Source organism: Neovison vison, chromosome 13, assembly GCF_020171115.1.
Source record: "Neovison vison isolate M4711 chromosome 13, ASM_NN_V1, whole genome shotgun sequence".
Lineage (NCBI taxonomy): Eukaryota > Metazoa > Chordata > Mammalia > Carnivora > Mustelidae > Neogale > Neogale vison.
The window spans coordinates 95228442-95252292 of record NC_058103.1 but is presented as its reverse complement, the minus strand read 5'-3'; the positions used below and the strand labels follow the sequence as shown (position 1 = coordinate 95252292).

Genomic DNA, 23851 nt, shown 5'->3' with positions numbered 1-23851 from the left:
GAATCTTGTTATAATAGAATTTATTCATTTTATAAGCCACACCCAAAATAGTAAGGGGATAAATGAACTTTACCTATACCAGTAGTTTTTATTTTAAATTGTGATGCTGGGGTGACTGGGTGGCTCAGTTGGTTAAAGCCTCTGCCTTCAGCTAAGGTCATGATCCCAGGGTCCTGGGATCGAGCCCCACGTCAGGCTCTCTGCTTAGCAGGGAACGTGCTTCCCTCCAACTCTCTCTGCCTTCCTCTCTGCCTACTTGTGATTTTTGTCAAATAAATAAATAAAATCTTTTTTAAAAATTGTGATGCAAAAATATATAAATACAAATATTTCTTAATTATGAATAATAGTATGGTATTTTAGTTATGTTGTTCTTATACTTCTCTAAATTCTTAAAACATTTCAAACTATTTTAAAACTACATTATGTCTATTTCCATGAATGAGATCTTCAGTCAGATATAAACTCCTTCATTTTTTTTTCATATTTTTAAATTTTTTTCAGATCTCACATTTTTCTTAAGTCTCAGAAATTTTGTTCTGTTACTACTATCTCTTTGTAGATATCCATCCTATCTTCTTTTTCTTTTTTTTTTTTTTTCTGTTCAGGAAGCATTTTACTGTTGCCTAAGTTTAGGAATTTTCACTAACAGAAAATCAACACTTTCAGAAAACCTCTCACATGGCCCTCTTCAGCTTCTGGATCTTGTTTTTTCACAGACATTTCAGTGTATCTCTCTCCAGTAGGGACAATCATTCCACCCATGATTGACAGATCAGTCTTAACTTCCAATTTCAAGACTTCGCCTTTACTTAGGAAGCTCTTCAGGACCGTTTGTAATTAAGTAAGAGTGGCTTCATTTAAAGGAGATGTGGTGGTCACTGTGCACGGTACTTCTCCCCAAGTGGATACTCATCATGTTTGAAAAGGCAGAAATGACTCCAGGGGTTTTGTCCAGGTGACCATTCTCAGCAAGCACATTGATCAGGTTGGATATGAGAGGAGAGAACCTCTCTTTTGTGCTCAGGTCATTTAGGCTTTTCACTTTCATGGAACCCTTTATATAGGGATTCATAATGGAAGCAGCCATTTTGGATTCCTTCAAGATTTGTGCTACTCTCAACAATTCTTTCTCTACTTGTTCCAGTTTATTTGGTTTAGATGCAGCAGAATAAAGAGCAGTGGCACAGTGACCTTCAATATCATATACCTGAACAGGTGGCCACATGAGCTTGGAAAATGGCCTGACCACAGTTGTACTAAATCATCGCACCTGCTGGCACAAGCCAGACTCTGCTGGGACAGCCATCTTCTGGGGGGGCGGGTTAAGTCAAACCTGAGTTAGAGGGAGAGATGCAAGGGCCCCTGTCCTACCTTCTTGATATTTTGCTTCAAAATTTTTGGCTGGTTTGAGGAGACTATAGCATGACAAATTAAGTCTGAGTAACAGTCCTCAAAAGCTCTGGGCCTAAATGGTTTTATGAGCCAGGCTCTTTCCAACTTTCAAATAATAGCTGTATAGTAGCCACACCATGTGAATATATTATTCTGTATTAACTTCCAGCTGGGCCTGGGGCTCCCAAGTGTGGCTGGTTCTCAAACAAGCAGTAGGGAACTTACTAGAAATACAAACCCTTCACCCCACCCCATACCCACAGAATCAAAAATTCTGGGGCCAGGGCTCAGCACTCTGTATTGTAACAAGCTCTCCTGGCTAAATGAAGACTGAGGACCCCTGGGGCAAAGGGACCATCTCTACTCCCTGGATTTCTCATCAATCCTTACCTGGGTATGACTGATTCTAATTCTTCCCCATAAAGCTGTGTGTCCAGTACTTCGTGTTTACAGTGAGTACCTTATTCTTCATCAAAAAGAATGTTCAGTCCATTTATTTGCAATTTCTTGGGTTCATAATTTGAATAGCAGGAGACCCATGAAATTATTTATTTTATTTTTTAATTAGCAAACAAATAGATCCTTGTTATCAAAAATGGAAGAGGCATACAAGCGTAAATAAGAAATTTATGATTCCCATAATTCTACCTCCCAAATATAATCTATGTCATCAGTTTGGTATGCACACTTCCAGACCATTTTCCTATGCACAGAGACATTTCTTTTGCTCACCAAAAAAGGAATCAACTTGTATAAACTGCACTATAACTTGCATTTTTTATTTCATAATATATCATGAACAATTTTTCTTGTTAATCAATAAACTTTCATTTGCTTTCCCAAAAAGAAAAAAAAAAATTCTGGCTGGAATCATTCATGTTTAAATGGATGTCATTCCTCATGGGTCTGCCTTAGTCTGCCTTAGTCTGTCTATTCCCTACAGATGCTCCTTTGTTTATCAGAACTCTATAACCATACTCTCTTGCAAATAATATGGAAGTTATACCAAATCCATTAGGATGTTTAGCCACTGGACAAGGAAGGTAACTTAACCAAGGCAGTAGGAAGCTAGCAGCAGGCATTTATTTCTGCCATACCTGAGCACAATACCTTCCTATCTATTAACTTCATATAGGCTTGGAGGTTAAGTAAGAGCCTATTGGAGAACACCCAAACATCTGAGCCATTTCTCCACCTTATGGAAAAAGGTGAGAAGCCATCTCAATTTGGCCAACCATAGACTCAACTGTCTAAAACTCATAGTGTTTATTATTGATGCTCATCTGACTTTCAGCAGCCACTACAGAACTGACTCCTAGATTCTCCATATTCTATATTCCATATACTTAATTTCATTTTTCTTGGTCCTGCTTTTTAGTTAGAAAACCATTTAGCCTCTCCTTCAATGATATGCCCCTTACTCTAATGCAGCATAGAAATAGATTTCAAGATAAAACCTCTTCTTTGTTATTTAATTCCCTAAGGAATCTCCACACTGTTTTCCAAAGTGGTTGCACCAACTTGCATTCCTTTTTTCAAAAATTTCTGGACTCAGTATTGTTCAACACTTTCAATTCTTTTTGCACATTTCAGTGGATTTTAAGAATAAAGTTAACTGAATATGCATTTCCTCTCCAAACTTCAATTCACAGACTTTATTCTATTTTTAGTTTTGTTTTGTTTTGTGGTAGGTAACATATGCCAACAGGCCAATAAATGGAGAAACAAAATCAACTCCATCGTGTCTTGAGTTTATTTTCTTGGCAGTTACAGTTTCATGAGTTACAGATTGTTTTTTCTTTTCAATTATCTAAATAGTCACTGTATTAGGTAAACTCATTATCTTTGGAGTAAAATTGGACTCTCACTTAAACTCTCCCATGTACTTCTTATGGGCCAAACTCTCATTTATTGATATGTCCGTGGCCTCCTTTGCTACTCCTAAAATGATCTATGACCTAATTACTGATTATAAGGCTTTTAAGAAGTTTGCATGGTCCAGATGTTCTTCCTTTACCTTTTAGGTGGAAGTGAGATGATGTTGCCTGTAGCCATGGCAAATGATAGACTCATTGCCATATGTAAATCCCCCCATTACAAAACTATCATGAGCCACCATGTTTGCATCGGACTTGTACTTGTGTCCTGACCACTGGTTTTGTGCAAACTATGAGCTAAAAGGTGTTCACAGTAACTTCACTATTATGTGGCCCCAATGTTGTGAATAGTTGTGTGTGTGTGTGTGTGTGTGTGTGTGATCTGCCTCAAGTCATCAGACTTGCCTGTATCAATATTTACATCTTGGAGCTATTAGTCATTGCATTCAGTGGACCACTGACTGTAATGTATTTTATCTTTCTGTTCATCTCTGATAGCATTATTCTGATTACTGTCCAGGATCACTCCTCCAGTGGGTCTTCCAAAGATCTGTCCATTCTTTCAGCCCACATTACTGTGTTGGTACTGTTCTTTGGACCTTGCATCTTTATTTACCTATGACCATTCAGCAGGGTCTCCATAAGTAAGAACCTCTCCATGAATTACACATTTTTCACTTCCCTTTAAAATAGAATCATCTACACATTCAGGAGTAAAGACATGAAAGCAGTAAGAAAAATAAAAACCAAGCAAGTGAGTTCCAGATACTTTTTTTTTTTTTTTTTTTGTGGTGAGCAGCAAAGCAAAGTTTTACTGAACAATAGGCAAGTGATAGTACAAAGCTCCTGAAGAGGAACGGGACCTGAGATGGTTGCCTGTAGAACAACTTTTTAATTGAAACATTATAATCATTAAAAGTATCATCATCATTGTTGATATCATCATCCAAAAATACTGAGGTGTATGGTTTATTAACCATAAGTCATATTTGGTATTAGAAGTCCTAGCAACAGCAATCAGACAACAGAGAGAAATAAAAGGTATCCAAATTGGTAATGAAGAAGTCAAACTCTCTCTCTTCACAGATGACATGATTCTTTATATGGAAAACCCAAAAGACTCCACCCCCAAACTACTAGAACTCATACAGCAATTCAGCAATGTGGCAAGATACAAAGTCAATGTGCAGAAATCAGTGGCTTTCTTATACACTAACAATGAAAATACAGAAAGGGAAATTAGAGAATCAATTCCATTTACTATAGCACCAAGAACCATAAGATACCTGGGAATAAACCTAACCAAAGAGGTAAAGGATCTGTACTTGAGGAACTACAGAACACTCATGAAAGAAATTGAAGAAGACACAAATAGGTGGAAGACCATTCCATGCTCTTGGATCGGAAGAATAAACATTGTTAAAATGTCTATACTGCCTAGAGCAATCTATACTTTTAATGCCATTCCGATCAAAATTCCACCGGTATTCTTCAAAGAGCTGGAGCAAATAATCCTAAAATTTGTATGGAATCTGACGAGACCCCAAATCACTAAGGAAATGTTGAAAAACAAAAATAAAGCTGGGGGCATCACGTTACCTGATTTCAAGCTTTATTACAAAGCTGTGATCACCAAGACAGCATAGTACAGGCATCAAAACAGACACATAGACCAGTGGAACAGAGTAGAGAGCCCAGATATGGACCCTCAACTCTATGGTCAATTAATCTTCGACAAAACAGGAAAAAATATACAGTGGAAAAAAGACAGTCTCTTCAATAAATGGTGCTGGGAAAACTGGACAGCTATATGTAGAAGAATGAAACCCGACCATTCTCTTACACCGTACACAAAGATCAACTCAAAATGGATAAAAGACCTCAACGTGAGACAGGAATCCATCAGAATCCTAGAGGAGAACATAGGCAGTAATCTCTTTGATATCACGGCTTTCAAGAGATGTCTCCAAAGGCAGAGGAAACAAAAGCGAAAATAAACTTTTGGGACTTCATATTTGGGATATCAAACATCTGGAATTATGCATCTAAATATAAACCATTCCAATATAATCACATTCATATATATTGTAATTTTCAGTTTCTTATCAGCTACTTAGTATTCACTGAGTTCTAAGATCTGGCACCTCACGTGTGCATTCTCTTAACCTTACAGCAATGAAAATAGAGCATATTATTAACATATTCTTAGTAGAAAACTGAACATTATAAAACTTAATGAACTTGCCACAGAAATTTTAAGTACTAGACCAAGAATCAGATCCTACCTCTAACTTCAAAATCTATGCATTTGCAACAGATTTTCTCTCTAAATATTAAGAACATACATATATTTTTTTCTTGTGCCTTTTTTTTTTTTTTAAATTTTTTTAAAGATTTTATTTATTTGACAGAGAGAGATCACAAGTAGGCAGAGAGGCAGGCAGAGAGAGAGAGAGAAGCAGCAGGCTCACCGCTGAGCAGAGAGCCCGATGCGGGACTCGATCTCAAGACCTTGAGATCATGACCTGAGCCGAAGGCAGTGGCCCAACCCACTGAGCCACCCAGGCACTTTACATGTTCCCAATAAATAACTCTTTCCAACAAGAGGAAAAAATAATTTCCCATTGATCTGAATAGAAATACTCACTAGCATTTCCAGTCTTCTAAAACCACTGATTTAACAGAAGAACTTATTAAGACAGATGAAAAGACTGACCCCAATTATTAAGGTATATGAGGATTAGTGTTACTCAATAGGGTAGGGAAGATCATGTATGAGACTAAAGTGATTGTCTGTGATGTCTCATAATATTTCCACACCAAGTAATAAAAGCAAATGAAAATGTTTTTCATAGTGGTGACTCAATTTACATTTCCACCAACAGTGCACAAGCATAATATTGTATGGAAACAAATGGTGACTACATGTATCATGATTAACATTGATTAATATATAGAACAGCTAAATCAATATATTGTACACCTGAAACTAATATAACCAATATAATTAAAACTAATATAACTAATATAAATAATGCTTATATTTCATATTTTATATATAGTTCATGTATTAAGTAAGTGAGAAGGACATAAGTCAATACCGTTTTAAATTTGGTTCACTCCAACAAGTGAAGAATCACCATCATAAGAGATACAGACAAAGACCAGAGAATTAAGCAACTGGCAGTAAAAGAAGACAATGATGGATAACTGAGTCTCATGACTCATTAGTAGGAAAATGATGCTTACAGTAACTGAGAATATTTTCCACCTGAATTGTGTATTATGGTAAAATTGTGTATTTACAGTATTTATTAAGAAATTTCAAATTCATTTTTTTCTTTTATCTTTCCTCACCAAGATGCTGGTGATTAACTTTACCATTTAGTCTCTAGATTACAGAAAATTCCTGCAGCATTATAACTAAACTAGAGGAAATCCCAACACTAAACTAAGAGGGATATAGTAATCTATGAGAATGTTTAGCTTTCCTTTTGGAGAAAAAAGGGAGAATGTCTTAATTTTAATGCAGGATAGATGAGTTTTAAGGCTGAAGCAACTGTCATTGATTGAAAGTTTAAATAAAAGTGGATGATGTGGAAAGAACCATGATGCCCTTCAATGGATGAATGGATAAGGAAGATGTGGTCCATATACACTATGGAGTATTATGCCTCCATCAGAAACGATGAATATCCAACTTTTGTAGCAACATGGACGGGACTGGAAGAGATTATGCTGAGTGAAATAAATCAAGCAGAAAGAGTCAATTATCATATGGTTTCACTTATTTGTGGAGCATAACAAATAACGTGAAGGACATGGTGAGATGGGGAGGAGAAGGGAGTTGGGGGAAATTGGAAGGGGAGATGAACCATGATAGACTATGGACTCTGAAAAACAACCTGAGGGTTTTGAAAGGGTGGGGGGTGGGAAGTTGGGGGAGCCAGGTGGTGGGTATTGTGGAGGGCACAGATTGCATGGAGCACTGGGTGTGGTGCAAAAATAATGAATATGTTGAAAATAAATAAAACGTAAACTAAAAAACGTAAAAATAAAAGACATAAAATTGGGGTATATGGGTGGCTTGATAAACTGAGTGTCCAGCTCTTGATTTCACCTCAGGTCATGGTGTCAGGGTCATATCAAGCTCTGGGTCAGACACCAGGCTCACCATGGAGTCAGCCTAGATTCTCTCCTTCTCCCTTAGTCCCTCTTCTGACTCACACTCACTCACTATCTCTCTCTCTTTATCTCTCTCTCTCAATCTCTTTCTAAAATAAATATCTTTAAAAATAAAAAAAAATATAATATTAATACTCACCAGTTAAGAAATGGTTTAGATTTTTCATTAAATGTAGTAAAGTGTTCTTGAATGTTTTTGACTAATACAAAAATTGTAAAAGCCACAATCTACTGAGAAAATAATTATCCTTTTGGCCACTTAAAAATGGCTTAAATAAGCAATATGGCAATAAATAAAATGCATATCTTATCAGCAAACAATATCAAAACCTATAAAGAAAACTATTTCTAATGATTTGCAAGTTTAATTATTTGTGGTAGAATCAGATTTGTCTTACAGCAAGGAGTCTTGCGTTATACAAAGTATGGATGATTTTAACATCTGTGCCTAATAGTCTTTCACCAACTCTAATGATTCCTATAATAAATGCAATGCCTATGACAAAACTACATTAACCTTTGAGTTAAGCGGTGAATTTTACTGGAATTAAATAAGAACTTCCATAGAAGTGAGAGCGATATCAACCAATTTGAAAGTTATTTGTGACAACTTTTGTTGGCAAGTTATTGAAATAAACTTTGAAGCCTGTGATGTAAAGTATGTCAAGATCATCATTTATGATTAATTTTATAAAAGAAATACTTGTGGAACAAGAATTTACTCAAGCATTTTATAGTAAAAGGGACAATGACTATGAATCTTTTTGGGGCCATATAGGTATTCTTGAAAAATCTCATACACTAAAAAAATAATTATTAAATTTTGGTGACCATAAAACAGTTGTATCATTTCAAATTTTAAATTATTTACCATAATTTATTTTAACATTCCCTTTTAAAATTTCTACTTCCTGAATAATGTTGTACATAATATATGTACATACAGATATCTATTTTTATGTTAAGGGTGTTATACTCAGAGAAGTCTGAAGATTATTTATCTAAAAATCGTCGAGTGTTGTTATAAAGAAGGTAGGAGGATAGCTTGGAGTAATATGAGGGAAAATAAGCATCCATTAGTTCAAAGATGTCTACAATTCCTATAGCACAACCAACCAACCAACATTCTCACATCCGTTGTAATCAAGCCAATACTCCAAGAGAACCACAGTGCGCTGCAAGGCTAGAAATTAAGAGTAAACATCTCTCCTGGTCATACTGAGGCAGCAGCTACCGTGTTGTAACAACTCCCACTGAAATTTGGATTCCCAGAGCTCCAACACACCCGTCTCCAAGTGATTCACATCTTTATTAAAGAAGCAGAAAATAGTATATACATCCATATACAGAGCATCGCAGAGAGTGCAAAGCAGATTTTTAATTTTGATTAAGCCAGTGAACATATTGTTCTTCATACTTTGCCTTTAGAACTGGTAAGTGGAAACATCATAGAGAGCTAATTCGTTAGAGATTTACTTTACGGAAAACAGTATTTTAATTAATTTTCTGTTGGCTGGAAGGAAAAGGCTGTGGATTTTGGGACATCAAATCCTCTCTCATGGTTGCCTGGGTGTCATAGTCAGTTAAGCATCTGCCTTCAGGTCAGGTCATGATCCCAGAGTCTGGGATCTAGCCCCACATCAGGCTCCCTGCTCAGGATGGAGTCTGCTTCTCCCTCCCTCTCTGCCACCCTCCATTTACATGCATTCTCTCTCTCTCTCTCTCTCTCTCTCTCTCAAATAATAAAATCTCTTAAAAAATCCTCTCACTGGGAGATCACATACTGTAACACAATGATATAGAAAAACATGACAGGAGATAGTGATTAAAAATGATGACTAAAATTAAGAAAAGCAAATTGTGAGGATCCTGGTAATTCACACTAGCATTGAAAACAACATAATAGCTAAAAATTCATCTTTTTTAATTTTTTAAAAACACAATAGCAGTATTTTTCATTTCATCATTTCAGGTGTTAACAATACATGTAAATAAGCACATCATAATGAATGCTGGAGAAAAAGCAAGTGAGGGAGAATTAATGACCAGAGCTGAATAGGCAGAATCTCTCTGCCTAAAACTGACCATTACACCGTAAATACAAATAATATCTTAGGAATAAAGAGGGAGAAGTCCTTCCAAGATGTTCATATGCAGGGAAAGGAAGGAAATGATATAATTCAGGAAACTCATATGAGTATTCTAAATAGTCGGAAAATATCAAGAAAAACTTTTAACAAAAAGAGAGTAGTTTCCAAATGTATAAGGCTGTCAAAAATGTAATCCAAATAGGGGACATTAAGAAATTTAGAAACAGTTGTATTGGATATGCAGCATGTCATTGATTGTCTCATAGTACAATAAATTTGAACACAAGTAGCTCAATAGTATACATACTATTGAAAAATACTAAACTAATATATTAATGATACTTAAACCTTAAGAATAAAAGCAAAAAAATATAGTAGTTTCAGTTTTACTCAACTATAACTCATATACTATGAAATTCATCTGATTTCAATATATATTTCAGTGAGGATTTTTTTTTAATTTTTAAAATTTTTTATTAACATATAATGTATTATTAGCCCCAGGGGTACAGGTCTGTGAATTGCCAGGTTTACACACTTCACAACACTCACCACAGTCAGTAATTATTGTTATATTCACAAAGTTATGCAACCATCACCACAATCTTATTTTAAAGATTTTATTTATTTATTTGACAGAAAGAAATCACAAGTAGATGGAGAGGCAGGCAGAGAGAGAGAGAGGGAAGCGGGCTCCCTGCTGAGCAGAGAGCCCGATGCGGGACTCGATCCCAGGACCCTGAGATCATGACCCGAGCCGAAGGCAGCGGCTTAACCCACTGAGCCACCCAGGCGCCCCAATCTTATTTTAAATAATTTTATCATCACAGAAAGGAAAGACAGCCCATTTATACTCACTCCCTAGCTGAAAGTGATACACTTTCTGTCTCTATAGACTTGTTTAGAAGACATTTCATAGAAATAAAATCATACATGTGGCCTTTTGTATCAGGCTTCTTTTACTTAGCCTAATGTTTTTGAGGTCCTTCAGTATTTTACAGTAAGTATACATAAATTTTGAAAAACAAAAATCATTGGAGATTGAAATTTTTATTTTTCTCTTCAAGTGCCTATATAATGAGGAAATATTTACTTGAATCAGTTAGTCTTACATTAAGTAATATATATTGTATACACGTGAGGAAGAGCAGAAATGCTCATATCCAACTACTTAATAAAACAAGTTTTGGCTTGTTCCTTTCCTAATGGGGATTTACATGGAAAATTTTTGATTTGTAATCTTGGATTTACATGAATGATTCAGATACAGTGCATGCTGTCTTGGTGCTCATTCTGTGCCTGGCCAGAATCCTACACATACACCCTCTCACCTAATACTGCATCTCTTTAGGGTAGTCCTGTGTCTAAGACCTGCGAAATTTACTTTATGGGGATCTAGATTTTTCATTTACTAATGAAGTTGTGGGGAATAAATGATTTCAAAGTTTCTTCCTAGTTAAATATATAATTATACTACCTTCAGTTTCCTCCAAAGTACATCATAAATCGAGTAAAATAATTACAATAAAATATGCAATTGATTATTCAAGAGGAAGAAATTTTTCTTCACTAACAGAATTTTTGTCTAAACTATATGAATTCTTCCCTTTCATTTATATTGTCTTTATTCACTCACCATACAAGAACAGGTATATTAAGTGTAAAACTCAAGAAATAGTTTTAGAGATCTGCTTGGGAAAGGAAAAAGAGAAATAAGAAAAACAAATGTTGGGAAAGCTATCAACATAAATGAATGCCAGTTTTCCCTCTAAAATAAAATGAAAAGGCAAATAAAGCTATAAAATAGGCTTTATTTGTATTAACTGCATTACACTTAACTGTATTCATTCCATATGTAAGTCTTTCTATTGTATCATGGGGCATGATATTCCATGTAGCAAAGGTATTCCCAAATTGTAGTTGGCATATTCATTTTATATTCATTCTCATTTCTCCAAAGAGCATCTAATTATTAAAATTACTTTTAGGGCACCTGGCTCATCAGTCAGTGAGCAACCAACCCTTGATTTTAGTTTAGGTCATGATCTCAGAATGGTGAGATTGAGCCCTGAATCAGGCTTCACACTCAGCATGCAGTCTTGAATTATCTCTCTCCCTCTCCTTTGGCCCCTCCCCCTACTGGCTCCCTCTAAACAAACAAACAAAAAAGTAAAATCTTTTTCTAAAAAAATTACTTTTACAAAGGTCTCCAAAGCACAATTCTTGCTCACTCACCAGATAATCATGAGACACAGCCCTTTGAAGACCATGCGCTGGGTGACTGTCCTCTTCCAGACCTACTACTGTTATCATTTATCATCCACTCTGTCTAGTCCTGGAGGTTGACTGACAAGAACATCACTTTCATCTTTATTTGCCCTAATTTATATGCATTATCCAGTTCTTATAATATCTTAAATAAGAAAGTAGTTGAGGGAATAAAGGTTGGAGAATGGTGGTAGGACATTTTGACTAGGACCTAAGTAGAAATAAAAAGGAGAAAGTTACAGGTCATTGGAGAAAAGAGAACAGATACTCTCTATGTACCTTCCTATCTGCATTCAGTCCCTTTTCTAAAGGTACCATTCCTCTTACTCACTGCTCTGAATTCTCTTCTTCCCATGTACTAACTTAATGTTTTTATTTGGTTTAACATGTACATTGGAATGGGCCTAGATTCAGAATCAGATTGAATGGGCTTGAATACCAGCTTTGACCTTTGTTAGCTGTGTAACTGTAAGTCATTAAATACTTCTATGCCTTAGTTTTCTTATATGCAAAATAATAATAATAATAATCCTGCCTTCATGGGATTGCTATGAGCATTAATAAATGCATTAATAAATATGAAACACTTAGAACACAGTATAGCACATACTGCTCACTTAATTGTTACTGATCATTTTATATCATTCTAGATCCTATGAACAATAAAAACACCAAGTAAAGGCAATTTTGTATGACGTGTTACAACTGAAGCAAAGTCTATATATTGGGTTGAATCATTTCACTATTTATTTCTTAACCATCACATACATACATTTACACAAAACACACCCACTTCTCACTGTGAACAATAGCAATATAAGAAATTATAGAAAACAGGCTCATAAAGAACTAAGGATGATTCCATGCTTCCAGAAATTCTCAGTGTACTACACAACAGAAACAAAAGGCAAAATTATTTTTTAAAAGATTTTATTTATTTATTTAGAGTGTGTGAGCTGGGGGACAGGCAGAGGAAGGAAAGGGAGAGAATCTCAAGCAAATAAGTGTGGAGCTCTGTGCAGGGCTTGATCTCACAATCCTGAGATCATGAACTGAACTGAAACCAATAATTGGATGATTAACCATCTGAGCCACCCAGGCATCCAAAAAAGCAAAACAATTTTTGCTGAATTAAAGGACTTTCTTTCATATACAAATTAGCCCTATGTTTTGTGTGTGTGTGTGTGTGTGTGTGTGTGTTTATATTTCTTTCTTCATTTTAGAAACATGGAATGACCTTAATAAGTTACCTCACTGACACACAACAATACAATTTCCTTATCTTTCAAATTGCATATTTCTTAGATATTGTTGTATGATAATCTCAAGAGGCAAAATAAATACTAATATAACTACTTATCTAATTTTTCCACATGAGCAAATTGTAACAATCAAGATCAATTGATAAAAGAGGGTCATTTACCAGAATAAAAAAATAGAAAATAAAATTTCTACTCCTTCATATGCTTTTTAATTGCTGTATAGCTATACTTTTTCAAAGTGATGTGACACATAAATTAATTTCAAATTATAGAGAGTGATGCTGATATGTTTAATATTATATATTTTCATAAGTTCAAATATTATTCATCAAATAGAAATAGGAAATCATCAGTGCTAATTGTGGCTTTATTTTTATTTATTCTCTTTGTATAAAAGAACTTCTGGAGCCTTTCTGAATCAAAGAAATGGATCCTAGAAATGGATCTGTAGTGACTGAGTTTATTTTACTAGGATTTTCCGGAGGATGGGAACTTCAGATTCTCTTCTTTGTAACATTCTCCTTAATCTACAGTGCTACTGTGTTGGGAAATATTCTCATTATGTTCACAGTGACATTTAGTTCCACTCTTCATTCTCCCATGTACTTCCTCCTTGGAAACCTCTCTTTTCTGGATTTGTGTCTCTCCACTGTCACCACACCCAAAATGATCACAGACTTACTCAATGAACACAAGACCATCTCCACATGGGGCTGCATGACCCAGATGTTCTTTATGCACTTCTTTGGGGGTGCTGAGATGACTCTTTTGATAGCCATGGCCTTTGACAGATATGTAGCCATATGCAAACCCCTGCACTACAGGACAATCATGAGCCAGAGGCTGCTGAGTGGGTTTGTGATACTTTCATGGATAATTGGGTTTATACACACCATGAGCCAGATGGTATTAACAGTAAACTTGCCTTTCTGTGGCCCCAATGTAATAGACAATATATTTTGTGACCTTCCCCTTGTGATTAAGCTTGCTTGTATGGACACATACACCCTGGAATTCTTTGTCATTGCTGACAGTGGGCTGCTTTCATTCATCTGTTTCATCCTCCTCCTTGCCTCCTACACTGTCATCCTGATCACTGTACAACAAAGATCATCCGGAGGGCTCTCCAAGGCTCTGTCCACACTGTCTGCACACATCATTGTGGTCACTCTGTTCTTTGGACCTTGTATCTTTATCTATGCCTGGCCATTCAACAGTTTTGCTGGCAATAAAGTCCTTGCTGTATTTTACACTGTTATCACACCCTTACTGAATCCTATTATTTACACTCTGAGAAATCAGAAAATGCAAGGGGCCATGAGAAAATTACAGTTCCAACATGTTATCTCTATACAGAACTTCTAGATTTGAGCACCGTATAATTAACACAACTTTCAAATACTGTGCTAACAGAAGCTGAATAGATTGTATATAATACATGGTTTCACTTTTCTTATGTTAGAGTGACTAGTCCAGAACCATACCTGTGTAGAACATCATAAAATATTTTAATTCACATTTACTACTGCTAAAGTTCATAATGATAATGAGTGACCTACAGCAAAATAAACATTTGAAATCACTGAGCACTTTTCTATAGATATTCAATATATATTTATTAGTGAAGAAATAAATATTAAAATATGGTGAATACTAATAGAAATGATTTAATAGATGTGGATTGTTAACAACATTCATAAAGTTATACTATCTTTACATGAGGTAGCAATACCTCATTTCAATCATGAGTGAAGTAATGTGAACAGTGGGAAAGATATTCTAATCTCTTGATCCAATGAAACAAAAAATAATAATAAAGTTTGACAGTAGAGTGAATATAAAATAAAGAGAATAATATACCAGACGGAAGGGACCAATGCAAGGAAAGTTTCAGCAGAACTACAAAAAGCAGTCTTGAAATCAAGTGCTCCAAAAAATATCGTAAGGATGCACAGTTGCCTTTCAAACCTCAATAACTAAAAGCAGAAGTATATTTCTTGGTTTTAGGTACTATATCATGTAATTTATTCTTTCCAAGAGCTTTACATAGAGCTACACTTAAATTTGCCTCTGATAAGCTTGTAATCCTTATTTTAATTATCAGTTAAATTTGATTTGATTGTGAGTGCTGAAGAGGGGGCAGTGCATGGTATTGGGCATCCCATACTCATTGATGGTAATTTTAAGTACTCTCTCTTAATTCGAGACACCAACATTTCTTGTCTTCTCTAAGCAACAGTTTTCTAATTGATTTTAAACCATCATATAAGTTTTTCCCTCCATTGAATGGATTCTCCACAAGCATTCCAAGTGATAAAATTAAAATGCAATTCTCAATGTTTCTTCCATGGCTAAAACTATTTTCTGGCATTGAGAAGAAGGTTCATATCCTTAATGGGCTTTCAAAAGCCAACCTGCTTCTGTAATTCATCTCTAATCTACTTTTTCAAAATGTCAGATTTATACTGACTTTCTTTTCCTTTTTTTTTATAGACTGTAGAGTTCATTTTTTTTTTTACTGTATACTTGCCTTCCATTTACTTTTTTATTATGTTCAGTTAGCCAACATATAGTACATCATTAGTTTTTGATCTAGAGTTCAATGACTTATTAGTTGTGTGTAACACCCAGTATTCATCACAACATATGCCCTCCTTAATACCCATCACCTGGCTACCCCATCTCTCTACCCTCTCCCTTCTGAAACCCTCAGTTTGCTTCCCAGAGTCAAGAGCCTCTCATGGTTTGTCTCCCTCTCTGATTTCTTCTCCTTCAGTTTATATTTCACCTATAATAATCTTCCATTGCTTCTTCACCCAGAAAACTTCCTCTTATAGTACAGAACCCACATCCAATATTATATTTTAGAACACCTTTTCTATATGTTCTTGGCCAGTTTAGATTTCTGCAATTTTTTAATAGATTCTGCAATTTCCATCCTTTGCATAAAAAATAGTAATATTATTTGTATATTTATAGGTTAATGTCAACTTTGTCTTTTGCAATAAATTTTATGTATCTCCAATATCTAGCATACATATTGGCACCCAGCAGTTCATACATATTTACTGAATGAAGAAAGAAAAGATGAAATAACTATATTCTAGCAGAATATTATTCAATTTGACCTACAACTAAGAAATACATGCACTTCTACTGTGAGATATCTGTTAAAAAATTAGAGTACATAAAGGTATATATTGCTCACATATTTAGTAATTGAATTATATGGATTAGAGCCTTGTTATTAAATAAAAGGGACATGGAAGAAATTAAAATTTTATGCAAATGGAAGAAAATACATAAGGCAAGTTGAGGATATTTGTTATGAAGATTATATTCAACTCTATCTCTACACAGTAAATATAAAATGTCAGTCTTACATAATAACACACCCTATATTAAATAAATGATAACCATTTATAAGGTAAAATGTGCATCCAGTGGTGGATGGGATTACACTCAAACTGATAAAATATTACATAAGATTTTTGTGTCTGTCAGTATAGGACACTCAAAATCCTAAACCATTCTGCTAACCAAGCACCTAAAACTGCTAGAATCATCTAAAATGACCTTTAAAATCAATTACAGATTTTAAGAGGAAGTAAACAAATCACATCTGCAGTGTTGTATGAAGCTTCAGCTCCATTCCAGGAGGATAAGCCAGCACTGAACCATTGCCCACTCTGAGAACACCTACAGAATACTGTTGCCTAGAGATTGTACAAATTTTGGAAAGTACTGGGGATTGGGCTTTGGGTCCTAACATGGATAGAGAGCGACTGGAAGCCACTCAATGTGCACGCATTTTCTGGGGTGGGGGGAAGGGAGAGAGAGAATATTAGAAGACTGTCTGGCTAGCAGAAACAGACAGACAGGAAAAAAATGTTAACCAAACTTGATTCTGGATGTAGATGAAAATAAATTGGTCTTTCATGAAGGTTAGGCTTATCATCATATTCTTTGCATATTCCCAAACATCAGTGTGAGAATTTTCTTTTAACTTGCTACTTAAGGGTGTAGGCTCAGGCCTTCGGCAAAATTAAACAAATACAGACTGGAAAGAAAAATGTTTCTTGAAAACAGACCTCACTGAACTCTCACAGAAAGGTTTTACAAAAAACTCACAATCAAAAATCACAAGACAAACAAATATATCCCAGCAAGTATGACAGTTTGGAGAAAGTGAAAAGACAATGCTTGAATGGGGAAAAAATACTTGGAAGTCATGAATCTGTTTAAGAGACATGGGTCCAGAATACATAAAAAACACATTTCTAGAATTGAAAGACAAATAATTTAAAAATGGGAAAAGGAAATAAGTAAAAAAGTCTTCACAAAGATATACAAACAGACAATAAGCACATGAAAATATGTTCAACATCATTAGTCACTTAGGGGTATACAAATGAAAGTCACAGCAAGATACCACTTCATATCCACTAGGATGGCTATAATCAAAAAGGACAAGTACACAGAGCAGTTGGAACCCTCATACATTGTGGTGGAATGTAAAATGGTGCAACCATTTTGGAGAAAATTCTAGAGGTTCCTCGAAATGTTAAACATAGAGTGTGACCTAGCAATTTCACTTCAAATATGTATAAAACAGAGATGAAAACATATGCCCACATGAAAGACTGAATGAATATGAATGGTTACAGCAGCTTTATTCACAAAAGTAAAAAAAAAATTAAAAAGACAACAGGATTCATCAATTGATGAATGGATAAACCAAAGGCGGGGATATCTATACAATGGAATATTATTTGGCAATAAAAAAGAATCAAGTACCAACAGATACTATAACATGCATGACTCTCTTGAAAAAATTAGGTAATGTACAAGAAAGGAGGCACAAAAGACCACAAATTGCATGAGTCCATTTGTATAAAGTGTCTACAATAGGCGAATCTTTAGAGGTACAAAGTAGATTAATGGTTACCTAGATGTGGGGGGAGGGGAACAAGGATGCAGTCTTTTGTGACTGGCTTCTCTCCTTTAGCCTAATGTTTTCAAGACTCAACCACATGGCAGCATGCATCAATACTTAATGCTAGAGCTACATCAGCAATGTGGAAGAATAGGAAATCCCTCCTTAACCCCATAAGCACATCATTTCATCCGCAATTCATGCAAAAATTCCTTTTGAGAACAATCAAAAACTAATTGAAAGTCTCCTGCACCCCACAAGAATGCAAAACCAGGCTCACTGAAGCATTTAAGATTAGGGACACCCTTTCACCAGAGACCTTGCCCCTGTCACAGCATCATATGAATAGGAAGAGACTCCTTAACTCCCAACTTCACCAAGGGGAGGAAAGGAATTTGTTCACTTGTCCAGTATCCCCGCTTTTCAGAAGGGGCTTCCTGATGACTAGATTCTATCTTGTCAGTTTTGGAGCTCTGACATGTTTGGCACCTTCTAGCTGTCTGAGGGAGAACAGAGGCAGTAGCTTGGGCTAGTAGATACCACTGAGCTTCCTCACTGCTCAGCACAGAGTGGGTACATTAAAAAATCCCAGCTCTCACCTTCTCCCTGGGGAGTATAAGAGTTAATCCATGCATCTAACACCATAGCTTCTCTCCAGCTTCCCGAAGAACTAGCTTCTTTTTCACCAATACTGAAGCTCTGATGCTTCTCACATAGTCTAAGCAGCTAGGAGAGAATGTAGATACAGCTTGGTCTAAGAGATTCTAGAATTTCTTCTATTCCTTACCCCAACGAAGCTCAGCACAGAGTGAGAAAACAAAAACCACTGCCAAGAAGCTGCCTGCTTATTCCTGGGGAGGGAAAATTTGTAGGAATTTGCAGAGCCAATGTATTCTGGGGCATTTACCTAGATGTATGTATTCCAGATTTTAGGGTCCTAGATTTTTCCTTCCAGTGCCTTGACCTTACCATAACACACATGCTTTGCCTAACTGTTTATATTTTGTTGGAGTTGTTAACTCTGTGAGAGTTAACACACTAACAACACACTGTCTATGGTACTTCTAGTACAAGCGATAAGGATGTCTTTGTAAACTATAAAAGAGTTCCTTAAGTCCCTATCTTTAAATTATAACCACTTGTTATGGCCTTCCATTTCTTATTCCAAAGCACCAAGACAACTTAGCAATAAGTAAATAACTCCACTATTCACAGAAATGTTTCTCACCTTAAATTCCAAATGACTGGATCATTCACTGGCACTAGCATTGCTTTTCCACAAGATGTTTTCTCAGGTCACCGCCACTGAAATCTTTAGGGTTTTTGTCTGTTTTTTTTTATTAAGGCTCTACTCCCAAAGTGGGGCTTGAACTCATGACCCTGAGATCAAGTGATCAAGAGTTGCATGCTTCACTGACTAAGCCATCCAGGCACCCCACCACCACTGAAGTCTTAAGCTATCAGGCATTTATATTATGGCAGGACTTGTCTGTCCCATCTACCACTTGTAATGGAGTCCTATTCCCATACCAGGTAGTGAATAAAACAACCACAATCCCCATTTATCACCTGTTTTCTCAGATCACTCCCAGTACCAGTTATGTTAGTTTAGGTCATCTGAAGAGACATGTAGACAAGATTAGAGTACATTCAAAGTAGAATACTACTCAGTAATAAAATTTTAAAACATTCTTTAAACTAATATATATATATATATATATATATATATATATAATCAATCTCCACTCGTCTGTTGAAGGGCATCTTGGTTCTTTCCACAGTTTGGCAAGCGTGGACATTGCTGCTATAAACATTGGGGTACAGATGGCCCTTCTACTCACTAAATCTGTATCTTTGGGGTAAGTAAATACCCAGTAGTGCAATGGCAGGGTCATAGGGAAGCTCTATTTTTAATTTCTTGAGGAATCTCCACACTGTTTTCCAAAGTGGCTGCACTAACTGACATTCCCACCAACAGTTTAAGAGGGTTCCCCTTTCTCCACATCCTCTCCAACACATGTTGTGTCCTGTCTTGCTAATTTTGGGCATTCTAACTGGTGTAAGGTGATATCTCAATGTGGTTTTAATTTGAATCTCCCTGATGGCTAGTGATGATGAACATTTTTTCATGTGTCTGATAGCCATTTGTATGTCTTCATTGGAGAAGTGTCTGTTCATATCTTCTGCCCATTTTTTGATATGATTGTCTCTTTTGTGTGTGTTGGATTTCAGGAGTTCTTTATAGATCCTGGATATCAACCTTTTGTCTGTACTGTCATTTGCAAATATCTTCTCCCATTCCGTGGGTTGCCTCTTTGGATAAGGAAGATGTGGTCCATATACACTATGGAGTATTATGCCTCCATCAGAAAGGATGGATACCCAAATTTTGTAGCAACATGGACTGGACTGGAAGAGATTATGCTGAGTGAAATCAGTCAAGCAGAGAGAGTCAATTTTCATATGGTTTCACTTATTTGTGGAACATAACAAATAGCATGGAGGACAAGGGGCGATGGAGAGGAGAAGGGAGTTGAAGAAAATTTAAAGGGGAGGTGAACCATGAGAGACTATGGACTCTGAAAAACAACCTGAGGGTTTTGAATGGGCGGGGGGTGGGAGGTTGGGGGAACCAGGTGGCGGGTATTGGAGAGGGCACGGATTGCATGGAGCACTGGCTGTGTTGCAAAAATAATTAATACTGTTATGCTGAAAAAATAAAAAAATTTAAAAAATTAAAAAAAATTAGAATACTGTTAGATGAATAAAACTTTTGGAATACTTATTAGTCATCAACTTTATTTCTAATAAAACTATGACAGTGGATGCCTGGGTGGCTCAGTGGGTTAAGCTGCTGCCTTCAGCTCAGGTCATGATCTCAGGGTCCTGGGATCGAGTCCCACATCAGGCTCTCTGCTCTCTGCCTGCCTCTCTGTCTACTTGTGATTTCTCTCTGTCAGATAAATAAATAAAATCTTAAAAAAAAAAACTATGACAGTAGACAGTAATTTTCCTCAAAATTTTGACACATTACCTTGTCAAATGAGATTAAAGCTCTATCTAGTCATGTGAAATGACCTATAACTTTGATGACTGTGTGTCTCAGTTTGAACTGATAAGCTGATATATAAAATTAATAGAAAAATGTAGACTAACAGTCAAATGTTCTAAACTACATTTCTATTTCTAAAATATGGTTGTCTATGCAGGTGTTAGTGCCAGGGAAAAAGAGCTTAAGTAATAAAGAATTTGCTAGTAAATAAGATTATTTTGCTGAAAGGATCATATAAACTGGAAGATACTGTTAATTATAGTATATTGCTAGTTTAATTTTAACACATGAGGTCAAATTAGAAACAAGGATGCCACAAAAATCAAAAGACTAATTAAAAAACAACAACAACAATGAACAAATTGCAGGATATATGTTAAGCCCAGCCAACCAAGAATTCCTTTCCTCCAGGCCTACTTTTACCTTGAAGTGTGTAATTAGACATTGGCTATAAGAACTTAACGGTCTGCTAGAGACCCCTCATGGGAGAAAAAAAAGAAATTTCTAATAAAGAAACAAAGCAAGATATTGATCTATAATAATTAATATTGTTTCCACAATGTGTCAAAACATTTTCTTTTATTACCGGTACTGTTGAAAGGATACCATCCTAATAACTTTTAAACCACATTATTCATTGTTTTTTTTTTTTGGTTCTTTTTTTCCTAACCTGTTTTTAATTCCCTTTATGATATGAGAAATATCTTATAGATAGTAAGATGAACTTACCTTAAATGTATAAATTGAAATTTTTTCCTATGCATGCATTTATGAAACTACTTCACTTACAAAATTACAAAACATTTATCATACAAAAATTTCCCTTGGGCCCCTTTGCAGTAAGTATTCACTATCAAAGCTAATGACTGTTCTCATCTCCAGGACTACATACCAGTGTTGTCTATTTTTAAATTTTGCTTAAATAAAATCTCACTATATTTTTTTTTTGGTTGTCTTCTGACTAATGTTTTAGAGGTGGATATATATATACACTAATATATATATATATATATATATATATATATATTGCATGGCACAGGATGTGGTGCAAAAACAATGAATACTGTTACGATGAAAATAAATTTTAAAAAATATTCTTGTCTTATTATTTTTCTAATTTTATTTGACATTCTAATAATTCCCATTGGATGCATCCTCAATGCTTAAGGTAGCCATAAAACCCCAAAGCATATTCCCTGTTACATCACAAATTAGAGAGCATATTTCAGAATTTACTAAGTCCCACCATGAGAACATATATTTAAAGAATGATTCAGGAATGATCAATTAATCTTTTTCATCAAAAAGAGGAGGATAGCCCCTTGTTTGAGAGTAGCACTGGAACTCTAAGGAGCTGAAATATTTGGTCATGCTTCATATTTAAGTGAAACTGAACCATTTTAATCAGGAATGGATGCTGGAGTATAGGGGTAGAGGGAACATTCCTGAACTTCATAAAATCTATCAATGAAAAACCCACAGCAAATATTATCCTCAATGGAAAAAGCCATAGTTTTCCAGTTGAGATCAGGAACACGACAAGGATGCCCACTCTCACCACTCTCATTCAACATAGTATTAGAAGTCCTAGCAACAGCAATCAGAAAACAAAGAGAAATAAAAGGTATACAAATTGACAATGAAGAAGTCAAACTCTCTCTCTTCACAGATGACTTGATACTTTATATGAAAAACCCAAAAGACTCCACCCCCAAGCTACTCTTTCAGCAATTCAGTAATGTGGCAGGATACAAAGTCAAATGTACAGGAATCAGTTGCTGTCTTATACAATAACAAGAAAATACAGAAAGGGAAATTAGAGAATCAATTCCATTGACTATAGCACCAAGAACCATAAGATACCTGGGAATAAACCTAACCAAAGAGGTAAAGGATCTGTAGTGGAGGAACTACAGAACACTCATGAAAGAAATTGAAGAAGACCCCAAAAGATGGAAGAATATTCCATTCTCTTGGATGGGAAGAATAAACATTGTTAAAATGTCTATACTGCTGAGCAATCTATATTTTTAATGCTATTGTGACCAAAATTCCACCAGTATTTCTCAAAGAGCTGGAGCAAATAATCCTAAAATTTGTGTGGAACCAGAAGAGATCCCAAATTGCTAAGGAAATGTTGAAAACAAAAACAAACAAACAAAAAACAATACTGGGGACATCATGTTACCTGATTTCAAGCATTACTACAAAGCTGTGATTACCAAGACAGCATGGTACTGGCATAAAAACACACATAGACCAGTGGAACAGAGTAGAGAACCCCAATATGGACCCTCAACTCTATGGCCAAAGAATCTCCAACAAAGCAGAAAAAAATATGCAGTGGAATAAGACAGTCTCTTCAATAAATGGTGCTGGGAAAACTGGACAGCTATATGTAGAAGAATGAAACTCAACCATTCTCTTACACCATACACAAAGATAAACTCAAAATGGATAAAAGACCTCAGCATGAGACAGGAATCCATCAGAATCCTAGAAGAGAACATAGGCAGTAATCTCTTCGATATCAGCCACAGCAACTTCTTTCAAGATATGTCTCCAAAGGCAAAGGAAACAAAAGAGACAATGAACTTTTGGGACTTAATCAAGATCAAAAGCTTCTGCACAGCAAAGGAAACAGTCAAGAAAACAAAGAGGTAACCCACAAAATGGGAGAAGATAATCACAAATGACAGTACAGACAAAAGGTTGATATCCAGGATCTATAAAGAACTTCTCAAACTCAACACACACAAAACAGATAATCATATCAAAAAATGGAC

The 23851-nt window shown here is 35.6% G+C and overlaps 1 protein-coding gene and 1 pseudogene across 1 annotated transcript; one reads left to right on the top strand and one right to left on the bottom strand.

The window, feature by feature from the left end:
• Positions 1–665: 665 nt before the first annotated feature.
• On the bottom strand, positions 666–1309 carry LOC122893702 (annotated as a pseudogene).
• Positions 1310–13503: 12194 nt separating this feature from the next.
• LOC122893254 (olfactory receptor 4L1-like) lies at positions 13504–14442 on the top strand. The gene has a single exon (XM_044230144.1). It carries the CDS (start codon positions 13504–13506, stop codon positions 14440–14442), a length of 939 nt encoding a protein of 312 aa, XP_044086079.1.
• The last annotated feature ends 9409 nt before the right edge of the window (positions 14443–23851 follow it).

What these genes read in the sequence shown, in the direction of transcription:
- LOC122893254 (XM_044230144.1), top strand. Translation starts at nt 13,504, where the DNA reads ATGGATCCTAGAAATGGATCTGTAGTGACTGAGTTTATTTTACTAGGA.